Below are 14,379 nucleotides of genomic sequence, written 5' to 3' on the forward strand. Positions count from 1 at the left end.
TTCCTGATCTCATTGGATTAATGACTGAATTTCACCAACGAAAATGCATCCAATTCTGGTAAATGTCACACGGGAACAATGGAAAAATGAGTTATCACTTATGGAATAGTGACTAGCAGCAAAATAACAAATAGCTCATTTGTATCAGCTTGTAGCTACCAGTCACTATTGTATTTCTAGTATTAAAATCCATACTGCTGGTAGCTTAAAAATAATCACTGATTAGGTGAAAGTAGCTGTTAAAAAAACGACTTGCTTTCGTGTTCATTGGGGAAAACTACATATCCCAGCAGTCTTAGCCCAACAGTGCCGTAAACGACACGCCCAGTCGCAAATCTGAACGGTGACGTTTGCAAATCTGATGTTTGTGCTTTGTGGCTGTTTGCTGGAAACGCCACACTCTTAAATAACAAAAAACTAGGTTTATTCAGAAGAAATGTCGACGTTAGGATGTTAAAAAGAACAGCCGGGACGCTTGTTTCGGATTCACGCTTACTGGCTACAAACCTGCTACCTGGAGGCCTGTTGTGAGAGGAGATCCTCGGACTGAACTGCGACTCCAGGCCGGTCTAAGAGGACATGCCACCGTAGAGAAAGCTGTTCATAGCTCGTCTTTCTTCGCGTGTTTTACCCTTAAAACAAACGGCAAGTGCCTGAACTAAGACCAAAAGACTTATCTAAGACATGAAACTGTCATGAAAATGTGTTAAAACAAATCGAGGAGGTGAGGTTAATGAAGTGTTAGCAGAGGGTGTCGATAAACAGGTAACGTTAGAGTAGCTCAGGTGACCCTGATAGAAACGCATAAGTGATGAATTATATATTAACAACTCCGAACAGTTAGACCTGAGCAGGAAGATAGTCAACATGTTTTGTCAGTAAGGTCAACTACTTATTCAGTTAGAAAGTAAACGTTACCTTGACAACAGCTTTAGTAAAAAAAAATATTTTGTACGCATTCTGGAAGATCAAAATATTTGTATTATTAACTAGGTAACAATATTATTTAAAGCAACAGTTCTTCGTTCTTTGAGGGAGGATAAGATCTACTTTTCTCACCACAAGTGTTGCAATCACCTGTAAGACCAGTGTGAGGTAGTACTGTAATTTACTCTCCACAATCTTCATCTAAGACACCATCCCAAAGTAGCTTATGTTGCAGAACCTCTGTTGACGAGGTCCCACTTCTTTGCATGTTGATGTCTGGGCTTCATCTCCTGGTTGTGTCCCTAATATTTGACCTAAGCTGCTGATTTCTTAGGCTTGCTATTTCCGGAGCGTTTACAACTGAGGATTCGAATCTGTCAGGATGAACCGTTATCTGCCAGTGGCACGGCAGCACTTTTTGAGTGCCCTCGCGAGCACAAGCGTGGTGGTCAAGTCCATATGTGCCACAGTGATCCTGATGTACCTGCTCTCCTGGGCTGCTAACACCCCTTACCTGCTTGGTGTCACACCTGGTTTCCTCTTCCCACCAAACTTCTGGATTTGGACACTTCTGACCCATGCAGTGGTGGAGCAAAACATTCTCGGCGTGGCAGTGAACATTGCTACTGTGATGGTCGCTGGACGGCTTTTGGAGCCATTATGGGGAGCGCTGGAGCTGCTGATCTTCTTCGCTGTGGTAAATGTAGCAGCCGGTCTCCTATCTGGACTCTCTTATCTTCTCACCTACGCTGCCACCTTTGACCTGGACTACCTGTTTGCCGTGCGGGTGTACGGCACACCCGCCTTTCTGGGGGGCGTTCTTGTAGCGCTGAGGCAGACTGCAGGAGACACAACAGTGCTTCGAGTTCCTCAAGTACGTTTGAAAGCCGCCCCGGCGCTAGCTTTACTTGCAATAGCCGTCCTGCGGCTAGCAGGGCTGCTGGACACTTCAGCTCCACTAGCAGCATGCGGGTACGGTGCTCTGTCCGGGTGGGTTTACCTGCGCTTTTACCAGAGGCACTCTAGGGGGCGTGGAGACATGTCAGACCACTTTGCCTTTGCCTCGTTCTTCCCAGAGGCACTCCAGCCGGCCGTTGGCTTTTTAGCTGGGCTTGTGCACGCTGCCCTTGTGAAGATAAAAGTTTGTCGTAAGATGGTGAAGCGATATGATGTCGGGGCTCCATCCTCCATTACCATCAGCCTACCAGGCACAGACCCACAAGACGCAGAAAGGCGGAGGTAGGTTCATTTAATTAAGAGTGACTGATATTTATTTTCATGTGTTGGTTTATATTAACATTTATATACAATTTCTTCCAATTTGAAACAAAAATGTATTGTTTAAATGCTACAAATGTGTTTAAGAATTTTTTTATGTAGAGTATGAACAGTTTTTTTTTTAGTTGCCTAGTTATTTTAATATTTATATACAATTATAGTGTTTATTAATATTTTATAATTAATCCCAAATAATTAAAAATGATATCAAAATTGAAAATATATATTTAAAAAAATTCTACGACTTAAACTAAATATTTTATTGAGTATTTTACTAATTTTGGTAAATGTATTTGTCATTTGTTATTTTTACTCTGTGCATTGTCTTTCATTTGTTTTTATTTCAGTTTTAGTTATTTTAGTACTTTAAAGTTTGTTTTCATCTAATAGTTATATTTTAACTTCAACTTTATTTAATCAATTGTTGAATACATTTAAAACAAATCTCTAATATTGACCAAGGCCCAATATGGTTCTGCCATATTGTGCATTTCTAGAGCTTATACAGTAAGTCAATTTGACACAGACCAGTCTAATCGTTCTCAGTGTTGCTGTATCCATGTCTGTTTGTTGGCAAATAGCTAAATCGGTTAATTTTTTTGTTTTTCCCTTAAGGCAAATTGCTTTGAAAGCTCTGAATGAGCGTCTGAAGCGTGTAGAAGACCAGTCGGCTTGGCCCAGCATGGAAGACGAGGAGGATGATGAAGATGAGGAGGTGCGAACAGACACTCCACTCCTTTCAAGCCGAGAGACTTTGCCACCAGCACCCAACGCCACACAAAATCCTACGGGACAACAGGAGTCCAGCATCATAAGTTTTGAAGATGCTTCGACCCATTCCTAACCCAAAAAGACACAAACACAATCCTTGTTTTTGTCCTGCAGAGTTCAGTTTATCCTTACAATCACAAATGCTACTGGAGACATCTCACACAAACACACGCACATTATCTTGCTAATGTTTTATACACACAAACAAGGAGTTGTCACTAAATGAACACATTACCTAAACTAAATGACAAAGACATCCGTACTCCGTTTTTCATCTGTACAAAAAAAAACCTTGGATTAGCCTGATTCATAGCATCTGCAGTGCTCCAGTACTTTTGCTTTGTAAAAACAAGAATATCTTCTCTCCCTCTTGTGTCAGGTTTTTGGGAAGTATCCTTTTGAATAAATGCTCTAATGGTTTCTGGGATTCAGTTTTTAAATATATGGCAGACTCTGAAAATGTTTATGGCTTGCCTCCTATTATTATTATTTTTTTTTATTTTTTTTTGGCCTAGTAACAGAAAAAAGGCAAGATTCCTCATATTTATTGGGCAGAAGATGGGATTTTTTTTTTTGCTGCTTACTGATGTAATGCATCAAAACAATGTCTGGAACATCAAGGGCAGGATTGCTAAAGGTGAAGAATGTTTATGCAAAATGTGTTACTTTTCGAAGAATGTGTGATATCTTATTCAAGGTCTTGCTTTCAATGATAAGGTTGTGGCCCTTTGATTTCCTGTTTCAGTCATGATGATTTCATAGGTGGAGGCACAGTGAGGAGAAAGTCGGATACAGTCATTTCAAAGATATTTTTGTTCAGAATAGTTTGAAATGATAATAGCAATACAGAATCTGATTCTGTCCCCTGTTGTACCCTTTTCCTCATCTGTACTTTAATGATCTGTCTATATGTGTTGGCTTTAGAGTGTTGCACTCTAAATTATGAGCTTGCATTATGGACCTGTTTTTATAAAACACAGATTGTCTACACAATGTGGCTCGAGTTTTATTTAATGTTAAAATTTTTGATTATGGTCCCTGAAATGTACACTTATATATATAACTCATTTTCTTTAAAGTTTTCTAGTAATTGTTGATCTGTTTTCTCATGGTTCCTAGGTGTCAGCCTTGATGCTTCTCTCGCAGACTTATTCTCTCATTCAGGTTTCAGACTAATTTTCGGATCTTTCTAAATCTATAATAAAGACTGAATGAAGAGCACACCTGTCCCAGAGGATCTTTTTGATTCGAAACAATCAGTCAGTGCTTTATTCACATTATTAGTTAGTGTTTATATCTGTGTGTGTATACCATTCATTGGAGTCTGTAGGATTGTTAGTTTTGACAGAAGTTTTATGCTCAGCTAGGCTGCATTTAAATTATCCAAAATACAGTAATATTGTTAAAAAGATCTGTTTTATATTTTATTATACTTCTAACGTATTTAATTCCTCTGATGGGAAAGCTGAATTTTCTGCAGTCCTTACTTGAGTCTTCAGTGTCATGGTCCTTCAGAAATGTTTATATCTATCTAATCTAATATGCTGATTTGCTGCTTGAGAAACATTTTTTTTATTATTGTTAATTTTAAAGACAATTATGCTGATTAACTTTTTTGTGGAAACTGGTACATGATTTTACAGGATTCCTCGATGATTATAAAAAATAAAACACTTGTATGAATATATAAAAATAACAAATTTAAATTAACAAAGGCTCTTTGTGAGCTTTACCATGTTAGGCAAAAAACAGTCTCAAGTGGTTTTAAAGATGTTGAAAACAGACAGTTCTTGTTCCATGAATGAAGGTTCGTTGAGCCCAGAACTTTCATGACGTCCATGAGTATATGAGAATAGTAGTTTAGGAAATAAAATAAATTCATGTTCAGGTGTTACCCAGGCCCTCAGCCTGCACATAATCTCATTATAATGCATAAGTCATATTGTGTTTTTAATTTAGATTAACGTGTTGAAGTTAGGGTGAAAATCTCCTACATGGATGTATAAATGGAAGATAAAACCATTAGTTGATCTTTAGTGCCAAGGTAAGAAATGGAACTAGCCACAATACATTCCCACCTCCTCCAAAATGTCAATTCTGTCATTTACTCACCCTGAACCATTCAACCATATGACTAAATGCAGCACACAACAAGATGTTAGACAAAAGACAGTTTCAGTCACCGTTCACTTTTATTTTATGAAACAAGTGCAGTTAAAGTGTATGGTGACTGAAGCTGTCGTTCTTATTATCATCTTTTTATGTGTTCCACAGAAACTCGTACATGTTGGGAACAACATGATGGAAAGTAAATAATGAAAATGTTTGAGTTCAATATTCTTTTATCTGCAGGGTTTGTACACTGAATACATTGTAAAGACACTGTAATGAGGCACAGTTGCCGATAGATGGCGAACCAAACACGCATTAACATCGTCTTTCCTCATTCGGTTTGAGGGAAGTCCTGTGCCGTTTCTATACACTATGTAATTGTTGCTTCCTTAAACATGTCTACCGAGCATAACATTTGATGCTGATTACATTTCAAACGATATAGTAAGATTTTTTCAAAGAAACTTTATTCAATGGTATGCTTATACAGTTAGTGGTTGTTTTAAGCTAGGAAAAAGTTTTACGTTGGTTAAATAATAGTCCCCAATTGCTCCATGAACGACACACACATTTTTTAGTTTTTAACTTCATATATAACACAAAACGGCCTTGTTAGGATGGCCCATCTCTCATAATGACTCATTCATCCACCGCCAAATAAACTCTCTTCGACGTGATCGCGCAGGCGTGGCTCGAGCTCGTGCACACAATCCCTTCCCCCTTCTGAATGCCCGCGCTCTGCTCGTGCTCGACAACGGTTTATTGTATCGGACATAAGAAGCGACGGAGCTCCAGCGCTGATATAAAACAGAACGGCTAGCCATCTAAACTTCAAGTAAGATTACTTTTTCTCTCGCCTTTGTGTTTATGAAGCTATTATAAACTTTTAAAGCCAAATTCGCTGCGGACTGGTTGTTTTAAAACTACTTTTTTGATACAGTGGAAAGGTAAGAGCTCAGCGACTGATCATTCGCCGCTTCCGCGAGCAACCGCCGGCCGGGAGAAGCAGCTCACCCTCGGCGATTTTAAAAACCGTTTAAAGATTTATCCAGGTATTTAACGTTAGACATATAAACGAGCTTTACTATGTGTGGTGAAGTAAAGTTCACACACAAGTGTTTCTTCGTGAATATATTCGATGTTACCGGTTACAGTTCTGTATGTGGTGGAAGCTGATTGTCTTTGCTGATTTGAAGCGTGAGCCAAAGCTCGACTCAGACATGCGCATAATCTCAGATTTAGACGTAACTGGATGATTATTGCTTTTATTTACATATAACTGACATTGTTCTTGAGTGATTTTCAACATTTATTTAAATAAATAAGATTAGTAATCTAAATAAGCATGATTCATAAACTGTTATCAATGCAAATCTTAGATAGTATAATATAATTCATGTGTGTTTCATTAACCTTTGTGATTTATCGTATTCTTGAACATTTTAAAAGTTTTTCTGAGATATATATATATATTTTTTGGTAGCACAAAGTACTTTATATCGTTATTCTAATCATTTAGTTCAGTCTTAAAAAGTTGAGTGTGTTATTGTATTGTAACTTTAAACCGTATAACGCTTAGTTATGTTCAAGTGAATTATGTTTATGTATTATGTCATACAACCATTTTTTAAATGGAAAATAACAGTACAGGCAGACACAATGCTGCACAACACAATGACATATTTCAAAAAAAGCTAAGATATAATAATAGATAGAACAAAAATCTTGTATTTTGATGCCATTAAATTTTCTGAGTGACCGATAGAAGTCATTAATTGTCAGTGATGTTCCTATTAATATGGATCTATAATCCCATACAGTGGTTGGAAACTCCCACTGGGTCTTATTTACAATTTCCATGACAGCATGAGTGGAAGACATTTCTGAGCAAATCTTTGTATGTGAATGTATAATGTCAAGTGGTTTTACAGACATTTTATACAGAAAGTTCTTGTTTCAATAATGAATTTTCAATAAACCTACAGGTGCCGTCAAGATTAATCTTTATCACTTTGAATAATTTACTATCCTTACTGTTGCCACACAGTTATCAGGAGGTCCCAAAAGTCACATGCAATGAAGTTTGCCTTTTTGACATCCATGTGGATATGAGAATATTAGATTAGGAGGTGCTGATAAAAATCAGATTCATCTTCAGGTGTTCCCCAGGAACTCAGCCTGCATAGCATCTTATTATAATACATATTGTGTTTCTTTTTAGGTAGACATTATGAACCCCACATGAATGTATGTTTTAATATAGAGTGGCATATGGAAGATAGAAGCACTAGTTGATCTTTACTGCCAAGGCTTTGTCTCTTCTGCTGGTTTTCAGACTTTGATCTTTAGCTTTGCTGTTCTGTGTATGTGTCAGTGTTTAATCTACTGTCCATCTGAGCCGCTCTCATCACCACAGGCCTGTTCATCAATAATGTGGGCTCTGTTCTGTAGCTGCCAGCTTTATCTTGTCCACTGGGGTGCTACTTGCACTTCAAAGACATCTGGCCCAGTTAACAGACACTTCCAGATCTGCCTCTATTTAAACGGCTGTTCTGTATCAGAAAATGAAGTGCTGTGTCATGTTGATGTGATCGGATGGGTTGGTTCTGCTGTGGTCATTTTGAAATGACTCAGTTGAAGGCTTAACAGATCTCACCGTTGGCTGTGATGAGTCATCTGAGGACTATGAAGTATCTGAACCCTGTGTGGTTTTGATTACTAGGCCTAAGGGATGGTTTGATGTGTATTTACATTACTTTATAATGGAAGAGGACTACCACGAATGGCACCGTTCATATTAGATTTTGCAGGAATTGACATTGGGAAAAAAAAAGTATCCCAACTTTATAGCCATGGCAATTATTCTGGTTGCTGCTACAAAGGTGATTGGTAGCGCAATGCTGCAGTGTTTAACTGTGTATGTGTATGTCTTTTGCAGGTATGGCAGCGATTCGCAAGAAGCTGGTGATTGTAGGAGATGGAGCGTGCGGTAAAACCTGTTTACTTATCGTCTTCAGTAAAGACCAGTTTCCTGAAGTCTATGTCCCCACGGTGTTTGAAAACTATGTCGCCGACATTGAGGTTGATAGCAAACAGGTGAGCACGATGCGCTTGAGAAATACAATGTACATAAATACTAGGGCTGGGTATCGATTTAGATGTCCTGTTTTGATTTGACTTCGATTTGCAAGCTTTCGATTCTTGGTTTGATTCTCGATTTTTAAACATTTATTTTATTACATTCAGTGAATATAGTTTTAATACATATGCTATCGATATATCTTAAAACAAAATGAACAGTTAACATCACTTTACAAATTAAGAAATTAAGAGCCACAGATCTGTATTTTAAAACTTTTGTTTTTATGCACTGGGTCCTTTTTTAACAATAATAGGGCCATATAAAATTATCTTCTTCATGTTTTCTGGTAATCAGATGAAGGCATGAAACATTCATTTAATTTATCCTAATCATATGAAAAAAAAAACAACGTATTTTTTGGCAAACAAAGTGCTGCACAACAGAGGTTTACTGTTAAAATTGAAATCAAAACAATGTGATTGTGCCTTTAAAAATAAAGATTTATTTACATTTAGGAGTAGTAGTAATAGTAGTAGAAGCAATGTTGTTACATTGAATCTTAAGATTTCTAAATAGTAATATATTTCTGAAGCCCCTTTTACACTGCCATTCCGGCAAATACACGGGTAAAGTGTTCCGGCAATTTTTCACGGGTCGCTACATTTTGCACTTTCACACTGCCAGTGATTACCCGGGATATGTGTGTGCTTTCACACACAACCAGTAAAGATCCCGTAACGACACGTGACATCAGTGCATGACGTATAATGTACGAGTCGAAAATGCTAGGCCCGTTATACTTTCACTGAAGCAAGCAAACGATCTCGGTGTCAGCGCGGAGTGAGGAACTAACTGATCTCTGCTTCATTACAGTTTGCACACATTTTTTGGTCGCGAATGTTGATCTTTTTCAAAACAGCCGGTAAAAGAGATGCGCGATAACGCGCATCATCACTTCGACACGGCATTAGATCTGGCTTTTGTTCACACAGCGCTCATCCCGGGTTGAACCCGGCAATGTTACTAGTTCCCTGACCCGGGTTCAATGCTGGAATCAACCCCGGGACGTGGTTGCTTTCACACAGAAGGCGACCCGGGAATGTTGCGGCAATATGCCGGGTCCGACGTGCAGTGTGAAAGGGGCTTGACAGTTCTTTCACGGAATTCTTTCGGAATGCTTTTATGATGCAAGATGAATGTAAACACAGCCCACTGTGAACCAGCTTCTAATTCGCTTCAGCCTTTTCATATTTTATGAATTATTATTTTAGGTTCAACTGTGTAAGGATTTGGAAACGAGCAGAGTACGGCGGTTTCTAAAGCATGCAATGCCATCTGCTGTTCAAAACTAAGCTCAGGATCAACCTGAAAGAATCGCGATGCATTTGGAGAATCAATATTGAATCAACATCATCTAAATCATTGAAGATTTTTTTTTTTTTTTTTTTTTTGCCCAGCCCTAATAAATATCATGGTTCCTGCTGTTTGTAATTGTCACTCACTGAAGGTTATTTTATGCTGATTTAAAAAACAATGACTTGTTAAATGTAGATGTTCAATAAAGTTTGGCTCATTTAAGATCAAATTATTAGCTATTGGAAGACCATGTCTTCACATGTAAACCCCAAAACCTAGTTTTATAGGCTAAATAAGTCCTTGTCAGTTGGAGCTCTTGGAAGTGGCTTTAATGTAAAAATATTGACCTGATTCACTTTCCTAATTTAGTTTAACATTCTGATGGCACCTCCATCTGTCTTTTCTGTAGTGGAAGTCAATTTTAATGGTTTGGGATGTTCTGAATGTGCATTTGAGCTCAACGTGTCTCTTTATCCAAAAGGTGGAACTTGCTCTGTGGGATACCGCAGGACAGGAGGACTACGATAGGCTCCGTCCCCTTTCATACCCAGATACTGATGTCATTCTTATGTGCTTCTCTGTTGACAGTCCTGACAGTTTAGGTAAGGATGCTCTCTTCAGTCTATAGTTCTGTGTACCTTTCTCATGTGTGCATGTTGTAATTATATTAGCTTTCCTTTTTCTAATGAAACTGATCTCTGGTCAGTGTTAAAACTCCAGTGTTGACCTTTGATCTTTGACCTCTCTGTAGAGAATATTCCAGAGAAGTGGACACCTGAGGTGAAGCACTTTTGTCCAAACGTTCCCATCATCCTCGTCGGCAACAAAAAGGATTTGCGGAATGATGAACACACACGCAGGGAGCTGACTAAGATGAAGCAGGTAAACGCATACTAAGTATTTGCACAGAAAATACATCTGGTAAATACATTTACTGTACTCTTCAGCTGGAAGTTTTTAGGATAATTAGTTGTTAGTTTTTCTTGTTTCAATAAATGTAGAGTATTTGATTAAATCAAGACACAAATAATGTACTGACAGCATATTTTGTGTTGACTGTCCAATAGGAGCCTGTTAAGGCAGAGGAAGGAAGAGACATGGCCAATCGGATTGGAGCATTTGGTTACATGGAGTGCTCAGCCAAAACAAAAGATGGTGTTCGGGAGGTGTTTGAAATGGCCACTAGAGCAGCGCTGCAGGCACGCAGGGGAAAGAAGAACAACAAATGCTGTCTGCTGTGAATACTAGCCATTGGACTCTGTGCCTGTACTGGGGCTCAAAAAGAGTGTGTCTGAGGGGCACAGACCCCTCCCCCACCTTCCCCCGTCACATTCGCCAAATGTTTTTGGGAAAGAGATCCCAGATAAAAAGCTTTGTTTTGTCTCCTTTTTTTTTTTCTCTTCGGTCTTATTTTTAGTCGTGGAGATGTTTATCAGTATTTAAGAGAACTTGGACAAATGGGACTATTTTTGATGCTTTACCTGAATTTGTGGTATCATTCAAGCTTGCCCATTTGCCAAATGCTGTCATGTGACCCTGTGGGCAGTTGGAAAAGTGTGATCATGTGAGCTGCAATTCAGTACTTCAGCCCATCCCTCATATGTTGGGCTCTTTTTTTCTGCAACATGAAACCGAGCTGAACTTGATTGTTGCTGTATGTATGTATGGATAATTTTAAGGTTTTCTTTTAGATAAGGGCAAGATTGGGATTTTTGAACAAAAGTACAAAATAGCGGTTTTAAAGCAAAAAGGGGGCATGGGGTGGGTGGGGGTTTATGTATATTACATACATGTACATATGAACGTGTGTAATTATATGTACACGCATTCAGGATTGGAAACCGTATTTGTAAACTAGACTTGGTAATCTTGTGTAATAAAAGATGTTCTATAAGGAGCAACTCTGTGTGTGTGTGTGTGTGTGTGTGTGTGTGTGTGTGAGAGAGAGAGAGAGAATGATCAGGTTCCTTCACAAACTAGCAGAATGTAAATGAACAGAAAAAAAATACCATTTTGATTCTGCTTCCTTTTTGTAAGTAGTTCACCAAAACAATACACTTGTTATTTATTCATTACAGAAATGCTATTCATAAAGTGAATCTCTTTTTTTCATGAAATAAAAATGTTAATCAGAGACATAAATAGACTCTGTGCACACTTACTCCCTATGCATTTCTGCTAAAGGATAGTATTCTCCATAACAAACTACTATTGGTAGTAGTATACTATTTGTTATATTTCTGTTAACGGTCAATCAAAAATAATTATAGGGTATATATATATAAACTATGGTAAATGTAATTTTTAGTACATTACAACATAACACTTAGTTGTGAAATCTAGAAGCTATAAATGCCTTAAGAACAAAGGTGAATTGCATACATATTGTCTTTGTCATGTTGTGACATCCTCAAGGTGTAATTTTTGTTTGATTTGCTCATAATTTCTATGCATTACACTGCACTGGAAATTGTCATCACAAAGACTAACTGAAGAAGCAATTAAGCATAGAGTTCATTGTTCATCTATCAACTTCCAATTGACAAAAAGTACCATAGAATTCATCTTATTTGATTATTAGTGAATAATGACAGTTTGGACCATTCCTCATACAAGCTAATGTATGACTTGAAACTGAACACAGAAATAGAATGGACTTCTTTTATGGTGTTTCATTAATGTTTGAGATCACTAAACATTGTGCACATGCACACGATACAGAACTCAAGTCAGTTACTGGTGTAAAATTTGGAACTACTTTTATATTTCAGAATTTTAGCACTATTTACACACCAACAAATTGTAGCCTGGTGACAACCTACCTGGGAAATGAGCCTTAGGGGGTCATGAAGGCTTAACAGGTGACAAGACAGTTCCTTTACAGAACTCGAATGAAAAAGTTTTAACAGGTGTGGAAATCCTGCTTTCATTTTGTCAGTGAACAGTATGTTCTGTTTTTACGCTGATGACTAAGCCTCTGCACTCCAGCTAATGTTGAGAGAGAGAGCTTACTGAATCAAAATTTAGCCAAGAGAAACTGGAATTATTTCGAGTTGCCACCCACTGGATAATCCTGGAGTCAGAACAGCAGATGAAACGCTCTAACCAACCTTACCAATATGTTTAATGACAGTGTAGTGGTTAATTCTCGGATATTATGCAACATAACACAGCCTGCTTCTGTTTAACTGAAGAGGGGAAAAAACATGACTTGTTGAGGAAGGAAGGAAATAGTCATACAGCACCCACCCCCTGCGGGCAACACCCAGACCCGGGCTGGCTGAAAACTCGACAACTTGCCATTTCTGTCTTCTTTTGTGAAAGACTGGCGTGACACGGGACCGAGAGAAAGGGCCGCCGCCCTTTCGCAATCTCTCATACTCTCTCTCTCCGTCTCTCGGAGAGTTTCGTCCTCCTCTGATACTGCTGCGTAAGTGCACCGAGCCTCGCTCAAACACCAGCCTTTATATACACGCCTATTTTTAGCCCCAGCGCTTGAAGCTATTTTTAACCAATATGAGCTCATCGCCTTCCTGCTCATCCAATCAGAGCACAGAGGTGAGCACGTGTGTGGGCGGGAAGCACAGAGAGACAGCTGATGGAAACCGGGCTTGCAGCACGGGAGCGCGCAATGCCAATTTGAAAATAAAAATGAGATCAAATGAAATTAAACCATTATATTGTTTTATTAAAATTATTTTAATACTAGCAAAATAGTATTATAAAAACAATACATTCACATTAATATAATAACAATAAGTAATTTTAATATTAAGAAGGCTTAGGTCATTGAACATAAACATTACGCAGTTCCACAGTAACATAACAAATTATGTTCTATCGGATGTGGTAGCAATCGCTGTTTCTATTCAGTGGTGTGCTGACGAAACAGCATTAAAGGGGAACATGCCAACAGCAGGGTTGAGAAAATGCTGAGGAAGGCAGGCTCTGTCCTGGGGACTAAACTGAACTCGCTGAAGCTGGTGACCAAGGGGAAAATGCTGTTCAAACTCTTAAGCATTTTCACTTCTAGATTGTAATGGACCGATGTCCCATTGAGACACGAAAAGATCCTTTCTACCTACTACAGTATGTATCTGTGTAGGCTATTTATTATTTGTGTGATTACATCTTCACACATTATCCATACATTATCATACATTATCATACACAACCCCCCCCCCCCCCCCCACCACCACCACCACCACCACCACCAATTAAAAAGGGGACTAAAAACATAAACTTTTTAAGTGGTCAACTGATTTAAAAGTTCAACTGTTGTACAACACCGACACCTGGTGGCCAGTCATCATACGTTCTTCTTCTAATTTCCACTCTGTAATCGATATTGAACTTTAGTATTGAACTGTATAATCCTCGTAAGATTTTATGTTAAATTAAGTATATTAGTTGGTACTGCGTATTTAGTGTTTTTCTCATTTAAATTATAGATAGGCCTACTGCTCAATCCAGCTGTATAGTGACGCTTGCCCTTTTCCTAAACTGAGAAAACACAATACTCTTCTACAATCGTTTGGACTTTGCGATACTTTCATAGTAAAAAATAAATCAATGGTAAATTCATTCAGCATGGACGAAAAGAAAGAAAACATCTCTCAGAAGGTAGGCTAAAGAGACACGGTCAAGAGGGAATTAAATATGACGTCTGTATTGATAGCTAATGTTAATGTATTGTAGTAATAATAGTAATAATAATAATAATAATAATTCCTTACATTTATATAGCGCTTTTCTAAGCACTCAAAGCGCTTTACATGAAAGGGGGTGTTTTAGTTCGTTATCCATTGAAAAATTAACCTGGGTGTAGATGAATAGGCCTATATTTATAGTCA

At 38.2% G+C, this 14,379-nt stretch overlaps 2 protein-coding genes across 4 annotated transcripts; both read left to right on the top strand.

Moving 5' to 3' along the window:
- The first annotated feature begins 305 nt into the window (after positions 1-305).
- On the top strand, positions 306-4,197 carry LOC127963964 (transmembrane protein 115-like). The gene is made up of 3 exons (XM_052564071.1): positions 306-645; positions 1,262-2,166; positions 2,821-4,197. The coding sequence occupies exons 2-3, from the start codon at positions 1,310-1,312 to the stop codon at positions 3,047-3,049; spliced, it is 1,086 nt and encodes a 361-aa protein (XP_052420031.1). The 5' UTR covers positions 306-645; positions 1,262-1,309; the 3' UTR covers positions 3,050-4,197.
- Positions 4,198-5,756: 1,559 nt separating this feature from the next.
- rhoab (ras homolog gene family, member Ab) lies at positions 5,757-11,427 on the top strand. 3 transcript variants are annotated; one of them, XM_052563951.1, is made up of 6 exons: positions 5,890-5,923; positions 6,029-6,140; positions 8,027-8,184; positions 10,008-10,128; positions 10,278-10,408; positions 10,594-11,427. In XM_052563951.1, exons 3-6 carry the CDS (start codon positions 8,029-8,031, stop codon positions 10,765-10,767), a joined length of 582 nt encoding a protein of 193 aa, XP_052419911.1. In that variant the 5' UTR covers positions 5,890-5,923; positions 6,029-6,140; positions 8,027-8,028; the 3' UTR covers positions 10,768-11,427. The 3 variants fall into 3 exon arrangements, with proteins under 3 accessions (XP_052419910.1, XP_052419911.1, XP_052419912.1); XM_052563950.1 differs by lacking the exon at positions 6,029-6,140 and having other exon boundaries at positions 5,757-5,923; XM_052563952.1 differs by lacking the exon at positions 5,890-5,923 and having other exon boundaries at positions 6,029-6,035.
- Positions 11,428-14,379: the final 2,952 nt, after the last annotated feature.

The sequence above is a fragment of the Carassius gibelio genome, chromosome B8 (genome assembly GCF_023724105.1).
Source record: "Carassius gibelio isolate Cgi1373 ecotype wild population from Czech Republic chromosome B8, carGib1.2-hapl.c, whole genome shotgun sequence".
Lineage (NCBI taxonomy): Eukaryota > Metazoa > Chordata > Actinopteri > Cypriniformes > Cyprinidae > Carassius > Carassius gibelio.

Excerpts from the sequence above, each read along its gene's own strand:
- LOC127963964 (XM_052564071.1), top strand. The coding sequence starts at position 1,310 with ATGAACCGTTATCTGCCAGTGGCACGGCAGCACTTTTTGAGTGCCCTC. Across the intron at positions 2,167-2,820 it reads CAAGACGCAGAAAGGCGGAG|GCAAATTGCTTTGAAAGCTC; the intron begins GTAGGTTCATTT and ends TTTTCCCTTAAG.
- rhoab (XM_052563950.1), top strand. The coding sequence starts at position 8,029 with ATGGCAGCGATTCGCAAGAAGCTGGTGATTGTAGGAGATGGAGCGTGC. Across the intron at positions 10,129-10,277 it reads TGACAGTCCTGACAGTTTAG|AGAATATTCCAGAGAAGTGG; the intron begins GTAAGGATGCTC and ends ACCTCTCTGTAG. Across the intron at positions 10,409-10,593 it reads AGCTGACTAAGATGAAGCAG|GAGCCTGTTAAGGCAGAGGA; the intron begins GTAAACGCATAC and ends ACTGTCCAATAG.